This window comes from Hippopotamus amphibius, chromosome 6 (assembly GCF_030028045.1).
Source record: "Hippopotamus amphibius kiboko isolate mHipAmp2 chromosome 6, mHipAmp2.hap2, whole genome shotgun sequence".
Lineage (NCBI taxonomy): Eukaryota > Metazoa > Chordata > Mammalia > Artiodactyla > Hippopotamidae > Hippopotamus > Hippopotamus amphibius.
Window position 1 is genome coordinate 152,910,919 of NC_080191.1, and position 26,003 is coordinate 152,936,921.

Below are 26,003 nucleotides of genomic sequence, written 5' to 3' on the forward strand. Positions count from 1 at the left end.
CGGAACCTGACGCTTAGGAATTAGGTAAATGAAGAAAGGGAGGAGACATTCCAGGTACAGGTGATTACATGGATAGAGCGGAGAAGAAATCTTACAGGAAGTGCATCTATTTCAGTATGGCCAGATAAGAATGTGACCGAATGCAAGAGACAAAGCTTCCTCGGTCACTTAGATTCACATTACTAATCCGCCCCTGCTCCCCTGCCCCGTCCCCACACCTCGCCGCTATTCCCCAGCCCTCTTCCCAGGCATTGTCACATGTTCTCATTGACAAGCACAACCTCCTCACCCATCTGACACGCTCTTTCATGGTGGCCAAGCTTCCACTATCTCCCAGGAATCATGAATGCCAGGCATACTTAAGCCTTTAACCTGGGTCACGTTGGTTCCTTCCAGACACATGGAAACTTTCCAGACTCCACAAACCTGAACTTCTCACAAGTAATACTCACACTGTCCCAGGTATATCTGACTAGAGGGCCCCGTGTCCTGGAAGTACCTGGAGTGCTCATCTCCTGGCAAGCTGTGCACTGCTGAATGCTCCTTGACCCCGCTGGTGTCAATCACCCCCAAGACATCCCCTTGCCCAGGCCTGCTGGGCACTGTGGAGAAACCTCACACATGGGGTAGACTGTGCCCCTGGATAGCCACAACTGCTAACTTCAGCTGGGCCTGCCGCAAGGCTCAACAAGACATCATGAAAAGGAAGAACATAGTTAACATTTTAATAAGGTTTTCAGAAATAAAGAAAAACATGCCTGTGTGCTTACTGTGTTTATGAGGGTTGGCGGTGTTCCAGGGACAGTTTCACAAGGCAGCAATTCCTAGCCATAGGCTGAGAAGTTACAGAGTTTCAAGGACAAGGAATCCAGAAGAAAACAACTACCTATGAGGAGACAAAAGCCACACTGGCCCCGCACATCAGCACAGCAGTGGTGATTGCCAGAAGACAGTGGAGTGCCACAGCCGTGGTTCTCTAGGTTTCCTGTGTGTTAGAAATTTCTGGAAACCTGGCATAAAACAGATCGAAGATCCTCACTCTGCATACAATCTGCTTTAGCAGGTCCTGGGTGGAATACCACTTACTCTCATGTTGGGAGCCCCTGACTTCCACTTTAATGCTGATCAACTGAGATTTAAGAAAATGTGATGGAAGAATACTATAGTCTATCACATATTCATTTTTGTGTAGGATAGCACAGCAAAAGGATTCAAGGATTCCTTGAATCCTAATGCACAAGGATTCAAGGAAGACAGAAGTCACTAAGACTATATGAAGATGAAATCCATCCAACTAAAAACGGGGTCCAAATAAACTCAGGAACAAAGATGCCGTGGTCTCAATGTGAGTAGAGCTTACCACAATATAAAACTGAGTATGAAGAGATGTGTATACAGAAGACAATATAAATTACATCTCAGCATAAAGGGATAGGAGCTTCTCCTCACACCACCCTAGCATCCTCCAGCAGCATCACCAGGGAACAATAATGATTTATACTTTTTTTCATGCCTTACCATGTGCTGGACCTGGCACTAAAAACTATATGCATCATCTCATTTAATCCTTACAACCTAACACAGGTGATTGTCATTCTCCAGTTCACAGATAAGGACACAGGCAGACAGAGGGTATCTTGCTCATGGTCACCCAGTGGCCAGAGCCTGAAATACTGGGATATTATTAAGGCGAGCAGGATTACTGTGTCTACTGAGAACCCTTTGATACGATACCCTAGTATTTTACCACTACCATGTCTTGTCAGTAAGCTGTGTTGGGGTCCCTTTTGGGAACCTCTACCCCTATCATGACCAGCAACTGTTATGGTGTCTGCAAATGTGTTGCTGGTCTCAAGCACTTCAGGATAGTTGGGCGAGGGGGGAGGTGCGGGGAGTGTTACAAAATCCTCTAATTGACTTTGGACCCTAAAGTGATTCTCAAACCTTCAGGTGCATGTGTATGTTTGTGCAATTTACTTCGGGGGAATCTTGTTAAATCGCAGCTGCAGATTCATTAGGTCCTGGGGTGGGACTTGGGATGATTTCTAACAACTTTCTAGGTGAGGCTGATGGGCTGCACTTTGAGTAGCAAAGCCCTAAACCACAAACTCCAAGGCAGCCTCTCTCTAAAGAGCTGAAAGGGGTGCTACAAGTAGCTCCTGTAGCTAGTTAAAAAAAAAAAAACGTACTTAGACTCATATACTGTTTATTGTATGTGTAACTGCCTTTGGAAACCTGGCAGGGGTAAGGTAAGGTCTGAGGAGACACACAGATTGGCACACATTTGCAACATGTATGAGTTTCTGACTGTGACAGCAAAAATATGCTTATGACCTTTTACCAAGTGAAAATGATCACAGACCTCGAGGTGAGCAGGGATGAAGTGCCTCATTTCTCTGCCTTTCAAGGTATGGAATCAATGGACAATGTTTAAAGTAATAAGCAGTGGTGTAAATACATACTATTTAAAATTTTAATAGCTGCACTACGAGACTGACATAAAGTAAGTAATTACACATGCAGCGTGGGTCACAGAGAGGGTCGTATTGGGACGTATACAGCCAGATGAGCTCACTTAGTCCAAGGGGCAGCACCCCAAACTGTCAGATACCCCTTGCCACTGACAAACAGTACCTCAAAGTAAGCGGAACCTTCTGAAATTGTCAGTATTGAGCCGTTTTTGACTTAGAAAAACAGCTTCAACCTAATTCCCTATCATAGCATTCAATGAACTATCTTCCATTGCAATACTTACAAGGGCAGAGCCTATCTTTTCCTGCTTACTATTGTGCGACTATTGCAGTGGGAAAGGCACCTCCTGGGGCACAGTAGATGTTCAACACATAAATATGTGCTGAAAAAGTAACAGAAAAAGACCCAAGACTTGAGAAGGTAAAATGTATACAGAATTTTTTTTAAGCCCTAGAAAAAAAGAAATGTCTGCTATTCCAGCACGTGGACTAGGAACTTGGCTCCCAGCGTCATTACTACATATCACTAAATATTCTGGTAGCGCCATAAGTTTATAATTAGATTTAACCTATATATCCTGCTCTGTGGCATAAGTATTCTTCCAAGTTTAATAAAATCTTACTCACATCTTTAACATTTAATGACTAGTAACATAGGCTTAAAATGGTTTTCTGCTAACTCCTGCCAGATGATTGTCATTTATTGGTCTAAGTTTTCCCTCGTGTTCCTGTATGTACATTGAGTACACATTCAAAGCATTTTCCCCAAGAAACCGCCCTTCCGCAAATTCCTGACTCCTTTCAAAATAACATACTCAGTTAATGCCAGAAAATGGGTAGTAGCAAGTTTTCTAGATTCTTTGAAAATGCCTATTAACCAGGGGTGTAAATCAGAATCAACTGTTAAGCTTGTCCTACCGATACACAATTCTTTGTTTACTGCACCACCGTTTATCATACGAAACAGCAAACAAGTAGATATATGTTATAGGGGGCTCATTGAATTACAGTGTACAATACAATGCAACCATTAAAAATCACAATAATGGTAGCATATAGTATGCTTTACACAAGCAGGCATGATTCTCTAAGGGCGTTACACACGTTAACAGCTAATCCTCATAACCAACCTATGAGGTAGGTACTACTGCTAACCCCATTTTACACATGGGAAAGCCAGGACGGTAACTCCTTAGGTCAAACAACTTGGAGTGGAGTTGGGATTCAAGCCAGTCAGGCAGAATTGATGCCCGAAATCTCTATGGTAGACTCCACATCTACAGTATAGGGGCATCCCTACACGGATGGCACAAAAGGCCCTGAGCAGTTCAGTGCAAAAGCTAGTTTCTCAAATCAGTGACTATTACAATCCTATTTTTTTCCTTTACACACGTATTAAAAATGTTTGAAAGGACACATACCAAAGTGTTAACTGCGTCACCACAGAGGAACTGGCTGGGTATTTGGAAATGGGAATTTTTCAATTTCATGACAAGCGTGTACTTATTAATATCATCTTTGGCACACAAACATTTAAAAAAAAGGACACATACCCAGTGCTATCATATCAGCAAGCAGGTTAAGGTAGGGCCAGGTGTTTTACTTTAAAAAGGGTTTTAACACTCCGAGTCATCAACGCTGCTTAAAAATGTGACGTTTACTTACCTCTAATTTAGTCTTGATTATTGTTCAGACATTTACTTCAGCACATTTGTCCAACTTCGAACTTAAGTTTATTTCAACCACTTTACAGGAGGTAAGTTTAAAAACACTCCACACAGCTACAGTCTTATGTCATATTAAACTCGAGTCATCTGATGCTTCTGGGCCTTCACTATGATGCTACCCACACCAGACACGCAGATCGCCATTCCTTGTCCTGAGGTGTTCTGCTCCTCAGGTACCCAAAGCAGGAAAATCAGATGATTAACCTGGTTAAGTAGTGTATGTAAATTAAGTCAGTAAAAAGCTTATGTGGAGAAGGAAGGACCTGACAATATGCAGACTTTTCAAAACACCCTGATTTGACTGTGTGAGATTCTGGAAGCTGATGTTTTCAAACGTCTGATCTCGGACTGAGTTCAACGTGACTGGATTTTTAACGTAAGAGTTGAGTACTTGAGGTATCCATTCAGTGCTTAAATTCCTCCAAGGCAGTCCTGAGACCTATGATTTTGATACTTCTGGTAGTGCAGTATCTCTTAAAGCAGCCCATTCTGACATTCGATTGTGTAACTTACTGAGATGGCTTGTTTTTTAACAGAATTGTGGTATATTTTTCTGTGTAGATTACACCCCACAGGCCTTAGTCCTTAAAGTGTGAACTGTTTGCACAATTGATCATACAAACCCAACAACCAAGAAACATTAATAATTGTCTTCTGTACTTTACTAAACACTTTGTGTTTAATATATTTTAAATTATAAAGAAATTACAAGGAACTCCTAAAAAATTTAATACAAAAATATTACAAGTTAGGACAAGTAAGCATTTAGATTGACATTTGAAGAGAAGAAACATGCAGAAAAAGTAGCATAGGGTTAACATTTCATTGTTGACAGAGCTTTGGTACAGCAGAGAAAAGCACCATAAAACTACCGTCCATAGTGTCTTTTCCTCCACTGCATTTGCAAATGTATATGCTAGGGAAACAGTCAATTTTAATTTGATCTGTTATGTACTATCATAGGTAAGAAATCTGATCTACTGTAAAGTGTAAGAACTAGGAAACTTCAAATAACCCCTTCTGTAACTACTCATATTGACTTGTTTTATCTCAAGCTTATACAGATCATAATCCTTGGTTGTCCCACACTTTTGGAAAAAGTGTAAAATGCAGAACAGTATTAACAATCTATGCCATGCAATAAAAGTTAACCCTTTGAAAATGAAAGGCTGTCAAAAAGTTCTAGTAACTGCAGTAGCTTATCATTTAATGAAACGTGACAAGGCTATGCACGTAAGTAGTTTATGCTTAAGGAAATGAAAGGGAAAGGTAGAAGGCCTGGAGAATACCAGTTTTAAAAAAAAAAAACAAAAGAAAAAAAATATGCTCAATGATTCTTTTCAAAAGTCTCTAGGTAATTCTAAAGGAGTTGGGATTAATTAAAACTGGAAGATGCCTAGTATCTTTCCTCACAGATTATAAGGTTTGTTAGCAACATAAGCCAGTAGCTAAGAAAGAATATTATTAAATTATAATAGGTTTCTATGAAGAAAAAAGGGCATTAAGGAAGTTGAGCACCCTGTCCTAAAAATCTTCAACAACATATACGCATCGTTTTGTGCTCAAATGCACGCTAAGCAGATGAATCTGTCAGTCTGATTATGGGAAACAATGTCTTTTAAGTACAGTATTGATTTTTCAAAATAATTCAAAAGTAATTGTTATTCTTTAGCTGATTAAATGCTCTATTATTCTTTAATAAAAATAGTAAATAATCCCTTCATTTAAAAAATCTTATCTCCTACGAGAAGTAATAAAATAGTAAAATTTGTAATTCTATTTATGGGCTTACTTTAAAGTGTCTTATCTTGTAAAACAAAAAACGTATATGAAATACAGTGGTTTGGGTTCTGATGGCAGTTGCTATAACTGGTAACACCAGTATGGGAGAATAAACATGTTATATGCTATGAAGGCTAGCTCAGAGCAAAAAAGTTTATTCTACAAAAGAACATGGAGGAGTAACTGCAATATATGTAAACAAGAAATTGTAAACAAGAAATAGCATCCCTCTCCCTTTACTTGACTAGTAAATAGTCCATACAAACTACATAGATATCAAAGGTTTTATATATGTACACAGCCAACATAATATCAAAATATATTTTATTCTGGACCTCTTTCAGATCTGATTCAAATTACAGTTGTCAAAGCAACACAATGCAAAGGGAAACGGCAACGACAACAACAACAACAAATGTGCCTAGAAAGGATAAAAGGATCATTGGGGACAAATCATTGTGATGTGGAACCAAAATACATCATGAGTGTAATTAACATGGTCCAGGACAGCATAGAACATCTATATCAGTCTTCCTTACACAATAATCATGAAAACTGAACAATAAAGTCCTTTAACATGTACAAAAAACTGTCATGGGCTGGTTTACACTTTTACAACAGTTTTAAAGTTAACTGGATAACTAAAGAAATGATGCAGACATTTTAATCCAGTGCTATAAGTAGGCTCACAGAATTAGACCCAAAGGATTTGTAAAAATCAAAATTAGAACATTATAGCTACAATGTCAAAGTCAAGAAAGAAGAAAATTACTTCTGTATTTAGGGATTACAGAGCTACAAAATGCAGTCTGTGTGTTTTTGATTTTAATGAGATGGATAAGTACATTAGACTAGATACAACATGCAGAATGTTTTCTTGAACTTATCCAAAAACTCCAAAGAAAACATTATGAAACAGCTTACTAGAAAAAAAAAAAAAATGTCCTAGTTATTCACCCTGCTTCAACACTGTCAACGTAAAGGCAGAAATGAAGAATGCTATTATACTTCAGAACTACGGATATAAGACATCAAATTTCTAAATCAGTGTATTAAAAAAGTGAACACTTCCTCTTTTTCGCTCTCTCTTCTACATTTAACTAGAATCATGTTTTTAAAAAAACTGATATTGAATGTGACACGTCAGAGCCATTACTGGAAGGAGTGATTCATAACTTCCCTACTCCCCTTCCATCCCTGCTGATTCAGAAGAAAACAAACAAATAAACAAAAAAACAACCGGGGTCTCTTGTAGATTTGCTGCTATTCCCCAAAATGTTGGCATTTGCTGCCATGCCACAATGTTGGTCCACTGAAATAGGATTTCTGTGGAAACTGTCAACAGTAATTCACCAAACGCAAGTACCGTCCTTAGCATGCGAGAATAAATGCAGGTTCTATAGAAATGTACAATGTGCTTAAGAAAATGAAAACTGTTTTGAAAAGAGTAAATAGCACTGCATTTGAGATTCATTTTTTCTGCTTATCTAGTAAGACAACATTTTTGCTGACATAAGAATGGTCATTTGTGATTCCTTTCAACAGCAAAAATGCATACTCCTCTTCAGGCCTCTACTCACTAATAGTTACATTACTCTTAACAAAATCATTCTACATAAACGGATAGCTCCTTAAAAATAGTACTCTCTCATTAAATCTAATTTGACAGAAATAAGTTTAAGGAAAAAAGGAGTGCTTTATAAGTTAAGTGAAAAAGTACAAATCTTTGGCCTTTCTCTTGACATCTTTATATGTCAAAAAGCAAAAAACCTTCATGTAATTCAATCTAATGATTACTTTTTGCACCATAATTTGTTTTTTACACCACAAAAGGAGGCACTTTCAGTATCTGTAAAAGGTGTTTAATCCTAAAACATACTTACCTAGAGAATAATTAACTAAAACAGAATTCAATACACTCTAAGACCTATTAGGAAATTAAAAGTTACCACTTCTAAAAGTCACTTGAAAGTCAATGATGGTACCTGATCAATGACAGGAAACTGGGAATGGAACAAATATAAGAACTTATAGGATTTCCTACATGGAGAAGAAAAAAGATATTCCTTTACGATGTTTAAGAGTGACAGCTGCTCGCTCTTTATTCTATTTTAATCAATGAGTATTCTATTCATTCAAGTTTTCCTTTCTATTTTTCCTTATAAGTTTCTTACAGTAGCCTATACAACAATATATAATGAATACCACAGAAAATCTACTGGCATCAGTAGATCTTCAGATAAGTTCTTAGAGGAAAAAAAAAAAAAAAAGAAGGAAGGAAAAATAAGCAAGAACCTCAAATATAGACCTTTACAGGCTGTGAAACTTGGTCTCTTATAATCATGTTACTGCTCAAATGAGAGGCAATCTTATTTCCGTCTACTGGAGCAGCATCGTGGCACATCAGCAGGCAATGATGACGTTGAGAACAGCAGCAAAAAGAAATCATTGTATGCTCACAAAGAACCCATGCCTACAAAATGGATATCTTTCTGACAGTTTATACTTAAAAGACCCAAGACTTCAGGATAATAAAGCTCTGTATTTATAATCTTTTATATGTCCTATTGTGGCTATTATGCTTAAGTAAAATAGCTAAAGATAAAAACAAAACAAAAAAACCCCCCAAAACAGAGAAGATGACAATACCATAAACATGTAGCTGTCTATTTTGGCAGCTATACTGCAGAACTTCGTGACTATCTTTTAATCAGCTGGGGAAAAAAAGGTCAATAACTGTATGCAAATGAATAAATTGTCCATATCAAAATACAAAAGTACTATCAATAATCACCTCTGACTTTCAGATTTAAATTCAGTGCAATTGACAAATGCATCGCTAAAGGAAAATGCAGCTTCAACATACTCAAAACATTTGTGTCTATTCCTGGGAGCACATTTAAAAATTATTGCACAGATTTTTAAATTTTTATTTATTTTTTTAAAACAACAACAGAGGTCAACCACAGATGTGGACCTCCAGCAATAAAAGCAGGATTTCAAGTGCCAGATACTCAGCATATTAGGTTTCCTACATAAGTCACAGGATAATAGTCCTAAATATCTATAATGGGATCCAAAACCCTAAAAACAGCTGGCACAAAACCATCATGAATGACTGCCTCTCTGGATGTAAATTTTAAAAAATATTATTACAGTCTCACAGTCCCCACTAACAACAACTGGGGTATGTGTAACAATGTACTGTGGAATTAAGTGTATTTACTCTCTTCACCAATGGCAAATGCTATCCTACCTTAGTAAAACCAAGACTTGCTTCAATCAATGCTGTTGTGTAAAAAGAGCTAAACAACAAGTGCTGAAAATCAAAGCTGCCTTACTTGGGTAAATCAGTTTCTACTTAAACTTAAATCAGAGGTTAAAACTTTAGCAGTAAAAGATTCAAAATAATTAGTGACAGAAATAGTGTTATAAATTTGCCAAGCTTGATAATAAATGATATTCCATAATTAAAATCTTTTGAGATATAAATTTGACAACCATTCTCTTCAAAATGGACACTTCTGGATTATTACATTAATCATGACAAACTCTGTTAATCACACATATAAACACAGCCCCATGCTATCAATAGTAGATTCTGTATGTTTTAGCTTTTAGTTGCATGAGCACAAGGAGGTTTGATTTGATACCTATACCTTTAAAAAAATACATGATATTATAAACAGAGTAAAAGACATGATATAGTAGTGATTACTGAAAAAACAAAACATAGCAGCTTAAATCTACTTATATTTGACAAAATGTAGTCACAAGTACCACAAATGCGGAATCAGAGCAGCAGGGAGGTTGGTGCAATTACACCTTTTAAAAAAATTTTGAATCACTGCTATTTAAAAACATCTTGAAGCAAGTCTTTTGTTTTAAAGATTGTTTTTAAACTAAGGTAGCAAACATTTTGCCATGTAATGGCAGTGTTATATGCCGTTATCTTGCTTTGTATAAAGAAAAATAACATGAGAGATTTTTAATACTGGAGTTTGGTTACATTACATATTTAAGCTTCTACACAGAATGATGGACACTTTGAGAAGCTAATCCTTATCCAGAAACATTTTAATCTCTTAGGAAACAAAGCAAAAGAAACAAAGAAACAAAAGAACCCAAACCTACTTTGCTCCTTTTCACAATAGTGCACATTTTAACCATAATTCAGTTATGGCTACAAAACATCAGAAGATTTTTTATATGCATCTTCTCTATGGTATTAAAAAAATTTTTGTGCCCTTCTAGTCTTTAATTGGCAGAAATATGTTCCAAAAAAGAAACTATTGCATTTAAGCCACATCACCAAAAAACAAAACAAAACAAAAAAACCAAAAAGAAAAAAAAAACAAAAACCTCACAACAAAAAACAAAGCAAAAGCAAAAACAAAAAACAAAAAAACAGAGCATAATACCCTTTTACTGATGTGTCTTACAGATTGACATGACCAAAGTCATATAGTTCCATTTAATTTCCAATTACCCCTTCTACAGCATGCACCAATTGAATATATGCTCTGGGAGCCATAAATGTACCAAACATCTATCTCTTCAAAAGAATGCATTAAAATATTTTTAAGAATTTTTTGTTTAAAAGGTGAAAAAAATATAAACAAGAAACTGATTCACTCCCTTACTTCATGCATCCATAAACTAAACCAAAAACAAAGTTTAAAAGCAAGAACAAACTACTGCTGCAAGTTTTTGTAAGTCCATTTTCTCTGTACATACAAACTGCTAAACTACTGAAGGGAAAAAAGAATATAATCCATGGTGTCTGCTGATTCAAAGGGGAGAAACAAGGCTGTCATTAGTATCCAAAAACTGGTACATGTATGGGCTGCTTTTATAACGCTTATTTTTTTTCTCTCTTCTGTTTTTCATATCCAAAACTTCTAAATGCTATTTTAGGGGCACAGCAGATTAGATTCCAGCACTTGGTGAACAGAATTCACAAGCTGTGACAAAATTCTGTCATCTTCAGGGTGCAATTTTGTTTATATACACTGTATGTATATATTTCTCTTAGATTTGGCTGTAGTGGACTGGCCATGGTTCAAGTGGGACTATAGCAGTACTTGGGTCGGGGACAGTCATTTTGGCTATATACACATTCATAGTCGGTCCATGGCTTCCAACTAGTAGCGCTATTTCCGAAGGTCTAATACACAAACCTGTAAGAAATTAAAATAATCAACCAGTGTGTAAAGAATTTCATTGCACATTTTTAGTTTAACTTTTCTATAGCACAGTTTGGAATCTATTTCTTAGTTTCAAGCTCATGAGACTGGTAAACAAAAGTAACCACACCAATGGGCACCAAGAGGAATCAGGTAGACTGCCTGAAAGCAGACTGAGGAAACGACCGTGGGCCAATACCACAGAGGGGGCTAAAATGTTCAAGACTGACTCTCTGTTAATTAAAAAGTAGAAACAATATGCTCAAAATAGACCATTTTCTATCTCTTGGATCTTAGTGAAAGATACTACAGGTTATATTAAGCTACTGCTTCAGCAAACAGCTAAGAGCTATACCCTCTCCATCTTCCCTTCGCTTTCAGACCTTCGGAAGCCATAACTAGTATTTCTGTAAAGACACGGCCAACCTCATCCTGAAAGTCTCTCAGTATCACACATTGCTCACTGCAGACCCAACTGCCTCTATTCCCCCTTCCCCGGGCCACCAGCACTCTTCTGCAAGGAAGAGAAGGCAGAAATAGGCGTTAAAAATTCAAAGCTCTCTCACAGTGCTACACTTAATTTCACTGATGAAGTTTTACACTTAAAATAACTGTCCATTTCTTGATTATGAAGGCACTCTCTTGGCAAAGATCACCTAAATTTTGTTTACATGATTTGACTGAATGAACATGAAAAATATTGAGCCTTCAATAAAAAAGATTGATACCCATGCCGTAAAATTTTAAAAAGAACACTTTTGTAGTCACTACCACAACAAGCCACACTTACTCACTATGCTTACTCTCTTTCTTACATACACACACACACGAACACACACACGAACACACACACCCCTGTGGAGACGCTTCATTATACTTACTGAACCATCTGATGCACTGGCTCCAACCTTGTCTCCTGCTGCATTCCAACAAACTTCAAAAATTCCACCTGTTCCCCTATAGCTGTGAACTAGAGCACCTGTCTAAAATAATGAGAAGCAGAATCTTAAAAATAATATATTATTATATATGTCCAAATATTGAGGTAAAAATATTATATGGTTTTATTTCTAGCAATCCAATGTAGGATTTAGCTTCAACTTCAAAATAAACACAAGTTCTGAAATACCAGAATGTAATATGATCCTTTTATGAAACGATAGCACTAGCCTGCTCTCAACAGATCCTTCTCTCTCTCTCTCTCTCTCACACACACACACACACACACACACACACACACATACACACACACACAGCTTCTCCAGTATTGATAACCAATCTTAGTTAAGGTATCTTTGGCTTCTTTGACACTAGAAACACCCCCAAGCTAGAAGAATTATAAAAGAAGCTAAGAGAGCATATGTACATTATTACTGAAAGATGTTTTAAGTTAAAAGAAAAAGTATAACCAGGAACACTAACAATTTCATCATCAATTTAGCCAACTCATAAATATAACTCAATTATTTTATTCCTTTGGCAATAGAAACCAAAATGATTCAGCTTCCATTCAATAATTAAAACAGTACAAAAATGTATTTTCCTAGGAAACCATTCATTAAACAGGGCTGGTTTATAAGTCACAGGTTCTGCTGTGAGAAATGAAAAATATGCTCCCAGTGTTCTGTCCTGACAAACCTGAAAAGTATCTCTCAGCTTCATGGTGACCTAAAAAATTCAAACTAAAAGTAGCAGAACTACCTAAAAACAACATGGCAGCAAGACATACATCTTGTAAATACCTTCTGAGACAGCCAGCCCTAAGTTAATCACTAAGCTGGAAGACCACTTTCCCTTGCTTTCCTGCTCTGAGTCGTCTGGTAAGATGGCAGAAACCACAGATGCACTGCTACAGCTGATCACGTTGGGAAGTCTCAACTGTTTTTCCCCTGCTATATAAAATTTCTCACAATTTAAGATACTAATGAAAAAGTATCAGTACAGTAGCCCTTAAGTATCTACAGTTAATCAGAAGAAAAAGGAGTGGTGCCAACAAAATCTAAAATAGGCTGTTGTATAGAGAGTAAAATCTATAGGATAGTCAAGTAAAACCAACACCTTCTTTCCATAGTACTTACCAGTTTCTAAGCTTAAACTGGGCTATGACTGAACCAAGACAGCATGGCCAATAAGCCAGAGCTACCACATTAACAAATGCCCAAGGATCCTCAGCATCTACTCAAATCTGTGCTCAGACCAGACTGTAACAGTTTACCTGTCAAATGCTTAGGTAACATATGATCCAAGTAAAGAAAGAAAAAACTAGATGCATATATGACAAAAAGATAATGACTTTCACCCGCGCTGAAAACTCACGAGATGCATTTTACTATTTTCAAACTTAAAACAGTAAAATGACATTTGGACACACAATAGTGATACAACAAAATAGTATGGATAGTTACTCAATGCCCTGAAAAGTCTAGCAGTATCTTCCCTTAGAATTCTAAAGTGCTACACCCAAATTTTATTTTAAGTTAATTTACTCAAAATGGAGTAAATGAGTGATGGAAAATATGTACAACAGGCAGATTATTTAGAAAGCTTCTGCTATTCAATCAAAACAGAAAGATTGGGAATTCCCTGGCTGCCCAGTGGTTAGGACTCTGTGCTTCCAAGGCAGGGGGCACAGGTTTGATTCCTGGTCAGGGAACTAAGATCCCGCAAACCAGGAAGTAATTGGAAGTAATTAAAGAGCTCAGCAGGTTTGAGGGAATCAACATCAACATGCCAAAAATCTGTAATGCTCCAAGCATGAGCAATCACCAGGAGGTGAAAGGAATATATTTTTTAAAAGACGCTATACACAATAACAATAAAATCCATAAGGCACACCTCAGAATAAAATTTTTAAAAAAGATCTTTATGAAGAAATTATAAAACTCTACTGAAGGAAAAAAAAAAGACTTAATGAGGGGGACTTACAAAGTTACAGCCATTAAAATTAAGCTAACAATGCAGGTACACACAAATGTATCAATCAATGGAATACAAGAGGATCTAGGATCAAACCAAACAAGAACTTAGTATATGAAACAGTAAAGGGACAGGAAACAGTGCCAAGAAAACTGGTGATCCATATAGAAAGACAGAATGAGAACTATACCTCACATCATATATAAACCCAATGCTAAGGGAGTTAAAAATATAAATGAAAAAATAAAACAGTGGGAGTATAAAATCAAAGAATCATAATGCTTTTATTTACAAAAAACTTCAAGAAGAATGAAAGAGAAACCAATAAAAATAGTTATCTGTAGAGGATCAAGAAAAAAAATGGAAGCAAAACTTCTCAGTGTATACCTTTTTATAATGGGGGCAGGGTGTTGGAGACCCTTTGAATGTATAACTTAATCAAAAATAATACTTGAAAATGATGATTTATGCAAAACAGGTTGACCAACTATGATGGTCAACTGCACAAAGAGAAACAGCCCACAATAACTTATTATGCATATAATACAACAAGCAAAGATCTGATTTTCGGGTGGGACGGGGGGCGGGGGGGAGGTACAGTGATGTGACTGCTATTAAAGAAACAGTATACGGCACATAAAAACTAAAACACTGAAAAGACTAAAAAAATGAAAGCAACAAAACCGTCTTCCCCATTCTTAAGAAAGGATCTCTGTAGCACGGTCCCTAAAAACGTAGTATATAGATTTGTTTCTTATTAATTATGTGTTCAATCATAAAGTCCTGTCCTTTAGTACATTTTTTTCACTGCTCATATAATACCTTCTTCAAAGACAATTCTTTTAGAAAATAAACTGTATCATTTATCTAAACAAATGCATCTTAAACTCTCACATTTTATGTCTGCAAAACTGCTGGAAAATATAAAACAGAGAATCTAAATTTATTTCTAAATTTTGGTCTATATTATGAAAATCTCACTTCAGTTGGTTTTGATCTTTACTTAGCCGTAAATTCCCCAAAAAAGTACTTATATAAAAACTAAGAGCTGAATTAATGACACAAAAGGAATGACAACCAAAACTGAAAAAAAAAAAATTTGTTCAGACAAATGCTTCTTACTAATATAAGAATACCTGACTATTTAAATAACTTGACATACCTGTGTGTTCCAGATGTGCACACATTTGTCAAAAGAGCCACTCGCCAGATACCTGCCATCAGGACTGAAAGCTACACTGTACACAGGCTCTTGGTGTTTTGTCAAAGTATGGATGCAAATTCCTCTGTCTACATCCCATAATCTAACAGTAGAATCAAAGGATGCACTGACAAGGGAGGAAAAAAATGATTTTATAAGTAATGAAATACTCTCAGCCCCACCCCCAATCTACAGTATTCAGCCATTCCTAATAGTTAGCCACCAATTCCTCATAAGAAGCAGATTGCGTTATGAGGAAGAAAGTGTTCTGGAAACAAAGCTAATAGGAGAAACAGCAGTTTCATTAAGGGCAACTTCAAGTCTGTAAACTGGAAAACATAAATGAGCTAATTCACTGTATTCCTTTACTCTTTAAGTAACTCCTTTATATTGACCCATGGTTTTGAAACACTATATTAAATATTTTTAACTTATTATTTTTTTAAATGCTGAAAAACTTTATTGCATTATGCCTCAATTACTTGGGTTTTAATCAATATTTGATATCATCAGTAAATTATTTGATATCTTCAGATACAAAAATCCATTATGACCTGAAAGAGTAATACAACTGTGTCTAAAGGTTCCCATTTAAAAAAGTTATTCCTTGTAGGATACATTCCCATTTCATGGAATCTTCCTAATTTTCTGTCATATTTATAAGAGGTTTTCTTTGTAAAAGACTCATAAAGGAAAAACAAAACAGAAATGTTACCTTGCTAACATAAGGTTGGCATTTGGATTATTTGTCCCTGGCCCTGTTGGACTCCATTTGATAGTATAAATTTCTTTATTATGTGCTTGCAAATCATGGACACAATTGTCTTGTTTCATACTCCATATCTAAGCAAAAAAGAAAAATGTATGTAATTATTTTTCCATACAAAGGATACATTTATAATATTATCTTGCCAGTCCAAAATATAAATGGTGTAACCAGAACAATTATTATAGAGATCAAGAGAATATATTCAAGTAAATATTAAGTATACTCTACTACATTTTAACTTATCTTTTAAAAATGACAAATTAGCTTCTACACTTGATCTTAGCCAAAAGGCTGAGAAGTGATAAGTCCTTTCTAAATATTCACTGTCGTGAGGTTTCAGGATTCAATTAACTGTAGTTCTAAGATTTTGATAGCTTCTGATGGTATAAACTTCAACATTCAATAAGTTCCTTGGGTAATGATCCTACAATGTTTAAAGCATTAGTTTTTACGCCGTCCTTTAAAATAAAAGATATACATTATAAATTCCTCTTAGAATTTAGAATCAGGAATTATCTTGCAATGGGGAAGGGAAAATAGATAAGCAACATACAGATAAATATGATTCATGCTGACACCAAAGCATAGGCAATGAAAGCAAAACAAACAAACAAAAGAGCAAGTGGGACTACATATAATTAAAAAGTTCCTGCACAGCAAAGGAAACAATAAAGTAAAAAGGCACCTATGGAATGAGAGAAAATACGGCAACCACATATCCAATAAGGAGTTAATTTCCAAAATATGTAAGGAAATCCTACAACGCAACAGCAAAACCCCTAATAATCCAATTTAAAAATAGACAAAGGACTTGAATAGACATTCCTTCCAAAGAAGACATACAAATGGCCAATCGGTATATGAAAAGATGCCCAATGTCACTGATCATCGGGGAGATGAAAATCAAAACTAGGAGACATCCCTTCATAACTGTTAGGATGGCTACCACAAATTTTAAAAATGTTGTCAAGGATATGGAGAAATTGGAACTCTTATAAACTACTGATAAATGAATGCAAAATGGTTTAGCCACTATGAAAAACCGTATGGAGGTTCTCCCCCCAATTTTAACAACTACCACTAAAATGATCCAGCCATTCCACTTCTAGGTATTTATCAAAAAACCATCATCATCATCATCATCATCATCATCATCACTGAAGGATCTTGAGTAGATATCTGTACTTCCGTCTTCACTGCAGCCTCATTCACAAAAGCCAAGATATGCAAACAATTTACATGTCCATCAATGGATGAAAGGATGAAGAAAATGTATATGCAAACAATGGAGTATTAGTCAGCCTTAACATGTAAGGAAACCTTCAATATGTGACAACATGTATACATTTGAATGACAAATACTGCACGGAAGAGTCAAACTCATAAAAGCAAAAAAAGGGACGGTGGGGATCAACAGAAAGGTCCTACTGTACAGCACAGGGAACCATAGTCAATATCCTGTAATAAAACATTATGGGGAAAAAAAGAGGCTGGTGGGGGGCAGGGGTTGTGGCGGGCGGGGAGGGGCTGCTCATCAACGAGTATAAAATTTCGGCTCTGGAGGAGACCCGCCGCACAGCACTGTGCTTACGGACAGCAGCGCTGCACTGTGCACTTACACATCTGCTGCAAGAGGAGACTTCATGTTAAGTATTCTTACCGTATGAAATTTAGAAATTTTAAATGATTCCTATAGAAGAAACCATGAAAAGTAACAAAGCAATAAAGTTAAAATGGTGAGTAGAGAGTACGCCTTTTCTTCCGTTGAAAACATGCCCATGTGTATAGGTTAAAAATTCATATTCTTTTTGAGCAAAAATTAAGAGAAACCTACACCAACAGTATTTCTGACAAAATCATTCAATAAAGACATGGGGGGAAATTTTGCCAAATACAAACAAACACACATCAAACCCAAGTGCCGACAAAGAAACAAAAATTAGCTGGGCTTCACACTTCTGCAATGAAATTAATAAGAGATAACAAAGCAGTATCATAATGTTTTTGTATCCTATGTATACGTAACTCCATGTAAAAACATCCAAAGATATGTTTCCAAAACATATTTCACCCGTGCTTTCGAGAGCACTGATAAGGCTGACCATCCTCATCCATCGCCTCCCTTGGAATACTCTTCTATACATACTGCTTCCACTGAGGGCATTCCTTCCAGGTTTCCTTTCGGAACCTCTTTCCTCTTGAGCTGGTAAATGTTAGAGTTTGTTAAGACTTTTTAAACTTTCCTCTTCTTTTACTCCGTACTTTCTACCTACATAATTTTGTCCATGCCTGTGGCTTTGAATGACTACCCATCTGTTGAGAATTCTCAAATTTTTACGTCAAGCTTAGAGTTGTTCTCTGAGCATCAGACCCACCCGGCACGTCCACCTGCATGACTCAAAGGGACTGTCCAAGCTGGACATAATCTTCTCACTCATCTGCTGTTCCTTGTTCTCAAAATATGGCTTCACCAGACATTAGCCATCCTTCCCGCTTCTGCTTTAAAATTCTATGATCTTTTATTATTCTTAGAACTAAAAAAAACTCTCTTAACACTTTCTAATTTAAACTTATATCTCTAGCTGCAACTCAGTCCCTGACAGTAGCCTCTCTAGCCACTGACCTTCTTTCATTTCCTCATATGTGCTGTGCTCTATTCCAGAAGTAGGTCCCCCCCCATTTTATAAGTATAATGCATGTGCATGCAAAGTAATCTCATTAACAGAAGTGTGAAGAAAAGAATTTTTACCAGCAACATTCACAAGGGAGCCCAGGCTTGAGAAAAACCAGCTAACTAAAAACATGGCAGGTATTTAAGGGAAAAAACCCACCAGGTTACCAAGATTACATTTAGTCTGTTCTTGGGAAAAGGAAAAGCAGTTTCCCCTCGTGGTTATGCTATCTATAAGGGGCATCATGTCTGCAGTCACTGACACTGTAAAGTCAAAGATAAATTATTCTCAGCAGAGGTAATATGATGAAGGATAAGGCTCAAGCTTCATTAATTCTGAAGATTAGTATTATGCTGTTCTTTATCTCAAGACGCTGTTTTTCCTTAATTTTGGTGTGTGACATGCATATGTGCGAGGTGCCAGTTTTTGCTTTTAGTTATGTAACAAGAAAAACATAAATTTATATTGAGACATGAATACTGACAAGTCAACTACACTCATTCACCGATTAAGCTATATATCTGCTATATATCAGTTTCCCAGCAGGGATGATATGTATTCACACCACAGAAAAATCCAATTAATACAATTCTCAGAATTTCAGTCAAATTCACAAATCCTACAAAGATCTTAGCCATGTATGAGTCAGATACTTACATGTGCAAGTAATCTTTAATTGTACCAATATATGACTCTCTAATAGTGAAGACAATTTACGACAGCAGAAATCTTAGTATCATAATTACCAACTACAAGAGAGACACTCTAAACAATCTTAAAATAGCCAGAGCAGCCACACTGTGTAACTCTCAATCCCATTTCTCCCCACTCTCCGAATTACCTTTAAAGTCATGTCATCAGAACAGGATGCCAGGAGATTGCCAGTTGGGTCCCATTTGATAGCATTTACTTCATTCTAAAAATAGTAAACATTCACATTTTCATTTCACAGACTTGGTTGTGGTTTGTGTATTAAACATACACACTTCAAAGCCACTCTGAGACATTACTTATTCATCACAATCACTCTAAAGGAGGGAAAAAAAGGCTTCTCACCGTGTGTCCCTGGAATGTTTTAATAGGTCTGTCTTGTCCTAATTTACAGACATGAATGCACATATCTGTACTACAAGAAGCAAAGGTGTTGTTGCTCTGCCAATCAACATCCAATGCTGGTGCTGAAAAGGAAAAAAGGCGAGGTCTGCATTCATTCCACATGTACGGAAATCTAGGAGCTTTAGTTTTAAACCATGGTTGGACATTAAGTATGCTAATAGGAACGTAAACATTTTACTTTAAACTTTTTATGATATTGATAGAATTATTAAATTATGGTAATTAAATATCACAAACATTAATACATTTCAGTTCGGTTGTCTCCATGTGAGACACAGCCTAATAGAAAGTACACTAGCCTGGTCACCAGGAGATGGGCGTTCCTCAGAGCTTGCCCTGTAAATTACTAGCAATGGACTTTTGGCTTCTCATTTGTAAAATGATAAAATTAAATGTGATGCTACACTTCCTTCTGTTTCTGAAATTCTGTGAGTGTTCAGTGGACAAGAAGCCTTGTTTTGCGACTCCCTAACTGGTGGGCCTTAAGCAAGTCACCTCTCATGCTATTTTTCGCTTCCCAAAAAATGGGGATAAAACCTTTAAGCTTAGTACACAGACACTGCGAAAATCAAGTTAGATAATGTGTATGGAAAGTACTTTGTAAATTATAAGTTAGACAAATATTACACTGAATAAGTATAATTTTCACTATCTACTCAACTGATAAATGGAATATTGCATGATTCACAAATACATTTTTCTTCTAAGTGATTCCTGTCAAATACCTCTTAAAATCTACATCATTGAATTTAAAACCTCAGAGGCCCAAAAGCTGGCTAGCATTTAATACTTATTTTAGCTCTGATATGATTAAAGATTCTCTCCTTTCATTTTCCCCTGCTGCAAAGTGCAAAGCCTCTCTATAATTAGCAGTGCAGATTAAGGTAATGATAGCAAGTAACTGGGTTAAGCAACAGAAGCATACCAAAAACACTGGATTTAGAGCAGGCAGTAGGTAGTCAGGGGAAAGGTGAGACTCAAAAACCAAGCACCCTTGGCTCACGATGAGGAAAACCCTGAGGTGTAACACACACTCCAGAGCCCTGCCTGGATCACGTTGAGCCCAGACCTTCTTCACCAGAAACTGCTCCCTTCCTTGGCTCCTTCCCTCCTTCCCATCCTGCTTGTGGGAGAATCCAACTAAATCAGTCAGTGAACAAAAACACAGGCCCACTGTGATCAGCACTATGTTTGATCTGCTGCTGTTTGTGTGCATCACAACTTCTGAAAGCAATGCGGATGACCAACCACTCATCTGTCAGCTGAGCTTCAGTCCATTCCTCACCACACTTTGCCCTACTATGCTCTGCACCCAGGGGGCCGACTCTTGCAAATTACACATTCCCAGGCCCCTGTCCCTGTGCCTGCAGGTTTCCAGATGGGCTCATTCAGTGGACAACACTGTCAAGAGGCTAAGGTCAGGAGAAAGAAGACAGACAGGCAATTCTGTGGTCCTCTCTCTTTCAGACTGGATCTTTGGGAGACTATGATTGCTCCACGGTGCCTGTTCTTGCCAGGCAGCCTCTCCTCTGAGGTTCCCATTCCCATTGGGTAGCTGGATCCTATCTTCTTCTCTATGGTCTTAGGTTTACTGCAGTTGTTAAACTGCAAGTTACCTCATACTCTCTGTTTCACTCTTCCAGTACTTCCGCAACTGTTTCCTTGTATTATGTTCCCTTTCTTGGATAGCGAGTTTAGATTTTGTTTTTGTACCTTGAAACTGGATTCAGTAACTACACTTCTGTTTTGACATTAAATATTATTGACCGGGGAATTTTTATAGAAACTAAGGTCCCTGGCTGTAATGCGTTTCCAGTGAAAAATGTGTTAAGATATAATTAAAAAAAAAATTTAGCAAAACGTTCCTTTGGTAAACACTTTGTTACAGTGTTAAAAAGTGGGGGGGGCAAAAATCTAACTAATTTAAAGGACAATTAAAAGTATAACAAAATGCTATGAAGAAGGGCAAGTATCTGTCATGCTCCACCTGGGTGTTAATTTGGTAGAGAATTATCTGCAAAATGTTAGGAGGCTGAGAAAATTAGAAACAGGATTCAAACAAATACACCATTAGGTTCAAAACAAAACAAAACAAACTGTATAACCAGGTAGAGATAATTGGAAGAAGCTGGGGAATGGTGCAACATGAGCTGTATGATTAACGTTTCTGTAATATGCCTGGCTCATAAGATACAATGATTACAGATTGGTTTAATCTAAGAACCCATACCTCTTTATTTTGTATTTATTCCTAAAATTAAAAAATGAGTCTAGCTAACACAAGTTCTTCAGCACAGAAACACATCTCTAACATAAAATGTATTTTTATGTAGGTAATATATGAGAGTCTCATTTTACACATGATGAAAGAGGCTAAGAAAAGCAAATCTGCCTAGGGTTACACAATCTTTTAAATTCCTAGAGCTGGAATTCCCTGATGGTCCAGTGGTTAGGACTCTGTGCTTCCACTGCAGGGGCACAGGTTCCATCCCTGGTTGGGGAACAAGGATCCTACAAGCCATGTGGTGCAGCCAAAAAAAAGAAAAAAGAAAAAAAAAAAGAATCCTGGAGCTAAGATTCAATTCCTGTGTCCTCCAATTCTGATTAATTTTTTCATTAACCCACGCATCCTTCGTAATTTAGAAAGGTAACAAACCTATGAGGGAAGGGGGAACAGGCATTTACTATTCATTTGCTTTAAAAAAAAAAAAAGCTTCATTGAGATATAATTCACATACCATAAATTTCATCCATTTAATGTGCGCAATTCAATGGTTTTTAGTATATTACATTAATAATTTTAAGATGTGATCAAACACATAACATAAAATTTGTCATGTAATTAAGTGTACAATTCAGTTGTATCAATTACATTCACAATGTTGTGCAATCATCACCACTATTTTCAAAAGTTTTTCATCACCCCAAAAAGAAACTCTGTAACCATTAAGCAATAACTCTCCATTTCCTCCTCCTCCCAGCCTCTGTAACCATGAATCTTTACTTTTGTCTCTATGAATTTGCCTATTCTAGATATTTCATATAAGTAGAATCACACTCTTTGTCCTTTTATGTCCGGTTTATTTCACTTAGCCTAACATGTACAAGTTCTCTGGTGTTGTAGCATGTATCAGAACTTCATTCCTTTTTATGGCTGAATAATAATTCATTGTATACAGAGACCCCGTTCTGTTTATCCACTCATCTGCTAACGGACAGTGGGTTGTTCCCATCCTCTGGCTACCGTGATAATGCTGCTACGAACACTGACGGACATGAATGCCTTCAAGTCCCTGCCTTCAATTCAATTACCTAGGAGTAGAACTTCTGGGTCATACGGTAACTCTATGTTTAGCTTTTTGAGGAACTGTCATATTGTTTTCCACAACAACTGTACCATTTTGCATACCTACTAGCAAAGTATAAGAATTCTAATTTCTCCACATGTTCAGGAACACTGTTATTTTTTATAGCCATCCTAATGAACACGAAGTGGTTAACTCATCTATAATCATGAGTTATGCTTTATGTAAGAGTGTATATGGACAAAAATACAGTACAGGAATTAAAATACGGTAATTTTAAAACCATGGTAGACTTTCATTCCTGGTCAAGATGGAGTGACAGGGACCAAATTTACCTCCTAACCAAAATAAACAAAAAACTTAGAAAATATATGAAATAATCGTTCAAGACGCTGGGCACCAAGCAACAAAGGACAGTAGTTCCTGAGAGAAATCAACTAACAATGTGTCTTTATAACTGTTCAAACATACAAATCTGCAAAAATGTCCAGATCCTGGCATAAGGAAGAAGAATCTCCCTAGGAAGAGATGAATGAAATCCTGGGCAGAAGAGATAAAACTCAGAATCTGGAGAACTGAAGGCAGCTAGAAATCATAGTACTAGAAAGGAGAAAGCTATACAGACAGAGAATTCCAAAGATCTGCAGTGGGCCCTACTCACATAGAGTACTAATCAGCCCAAGCATGTGAAAATACTAGCTGAGACCTGGAAAAGAACACTCAAGAGGATTAGAAGAAACAATGCCTGATACTCAAGATTGGGAACAGCGTCTACATCCACCAGACTAGAAAACTTTTTGATTCACGGAACACTGGGTAGAGTACATCTAGATTCTTGCCTCAGTACCAGGAAATAATTAGCCCTACACTGAGCACTGTTTCACTGCCATTTAACAAATCTTACAAGCATATCCAAAAGGATCAAACCATTTCCAAGCAATTTAACTATGTCCCAGAACAAAGTTCACAAATCCAGCAATCAACAAGGTAAAATTCAAAATGTCTCACCTCCAATCAAAAATAACAAGGCATACAAAGATGCAGGAAAATAGGACCAAAATGAAGAGAACAATCAAATCATTAAAACTGACCTAGAACAGACATAGATGTTAGAATTTGCAGAAAAACACATTAGAGCACTTGCAACTATATATGATATGTTCAAACAGTAAAGTAGCGACAAGGAAGATATAAAAAAGACTTAAATTAAACTTCCAGAGATTAAAACTGACATATGTGAGATAAAAAACGTACTGGATGGCATAAACTGCAGATTAGATGCTGCAGAAGATGTGTGAACTTGAAAACAGTGGAGATTATCAAAAAAAGAAGAAAAAAAGGCTAGATAAAAAAATGAACAGAGCACCAGTGTATTATGGGACATCAAGCAGACTAATAAACATAACCAGAATTTCAAGTTAAAAAAATGTGGGTAGGAGGCAGAATATTTTTTAAAAAATAATGGTCAAAAATTTTCAAATTCAAAGAAAACTATGTATGAAGACATACAAGAAGTTCCAAGGACAAGAAACATAAAGAAAACTAAACCAAGACACGATGTATGCAAATTGCACAAAATCAGTTGTAAGGAGACAAATCTTAAAACCAGCCAGAGAAAACAAGACAAATTATGTACAGAGTAATATGGACGAAAATGGTAGAAAGTTCAAACTGAAAATAGTGTAAATAAGAAGAGAACAGAGCAACATTTTCCTTAAAGTACTGAAAGAAAAAAACTCTGTCAACTCCAGAATTCTATACCCAACAAAAATATCTTTCAATAATGAAGGTGAAATAAAGACTTGTTAATATATACAAAAAGAATTCATCAACATTAGATTTGTACTATAAGGAATGTTAAAGCAGTTCAGGCAGGAAATAAATGATATCAGATGAAACTATGTATCTGTGTAAAGGAATTAAGAGTTGGAAATGGTAACTATGAGTAAAAAATTTATTATTTAATCCCTTTAAAATATAACTTGAAGGTAGATGGTGCTAAATTAGATGTGTACTATAAATCCCAATGCAACCATTATAATAAAAACCCACCAAAGAAGGAAAAATGTAATCATAAAAATATTCAATTAATCCAAATGGAAGCAGAGAAATAGGCAAAGAGATAGATACACGATTAATTTAAATGCAATCATATCAATAATCGCATTAAATGTAAATAGCCTAAATAATGCCATTAAAAGGCAGAAGTTGACAATGAATGAACAAGCAATATATGATGCCTATATAAAAAAGACTTCAATTATAACAACATTAATAGATTAAAACCATGGAGAAATATATACCATGCCAACTCTTAATAAAAGAAAACTGGAAGGGCTACATTAACATCAGACAAAGGAGACTTCAGAGAAGAAAAAATAAAATGGGAAAAAAAAAGTCATCAACAAAATTACAAAGGGGTCAATTCAACCTGAGGATGCAACATTTCTAAATGTTCATGCCCCTAAAAACACTGTTTCAAAATACATAAAGCAAAAATTGACAGAGCTTCAAAGAAAATAGAAATTATTCTGTTTTCCAATTATTACTGATAATTTCAATACCCCCCTCTCAGTAACAGATGGTATAAAGCAGACAAAATAATCAGTTAAGGCTATAAAAGATTTGAAAACACTGTCAAACAACTTGACCTAAATGACATTTATGGGAAGAATGGAATTAAATTAGAAAGTAATATTACAAAGAGCTCTAAAAAATTTCCAAATACTCAGAAATTAACACACTTCTAAATAACCCATGGGTCAAAGAAGGAATCAAAATTACTCCAGAAAGTATTTTGAACTGAATGAAAACACAACATTTGGAAAATTGTGAGATGTCACTAAGTAACAGTTAGA

At 36.3% G+C, this 26,003-nt stretch overlaps 1 protein-coding gene and 1 pseudogene across 15 annotated transcripts in view; both read right to left on the reverse strand.

Annotated features, from left to right (window-relative positions):
• Positions 1–7,458: 7,458 nt before the first annotated feature.
• Positions 7,459–26,003, reverse strand: part of TBL1XR1 (TBL1X/Y related 1) — a 178,659-nt gene continuing 160,114 nt past the window's right edge. For all 15 annotated transcript variants that reach the window (XM_057738143.1, XM_057738130.1, XM_057738142.1 and 12 more), the window contains 6 exons: positions 19,781–19,902; positions 19,566–19,640; positions 15,999–16,126; positions 15,245–15,410; positions 12,048–12,149; positions 7,459–11,160 (listed from right to left, as the gene is read on the reverse strand). In XM_057738143.1, the coding sequence (XP_057594126.1) occupies positions 11,134–11,160; positions 12,048–12,149; positions 15,245–15,410; positions 15,999–16,126; positions 19,566–19,640; positions 19,781–19,902 (620 nt within the window). In that variant the 3' untranslated portion in view covers positions 7,459–11,133. The remainder of the gene's footprint in view (positions 11,161–12,047; positions 12,150–15,244; positions 15,411–15,998; positions 16,127–19,565; positions 19,641–19,780; positions 19,903–26,003) is intronic.
• LOC130856244 (U2 spliceosomal RNA) lies at positions 16,211–16,355 on the reverse strand (annotated as a pseudogene).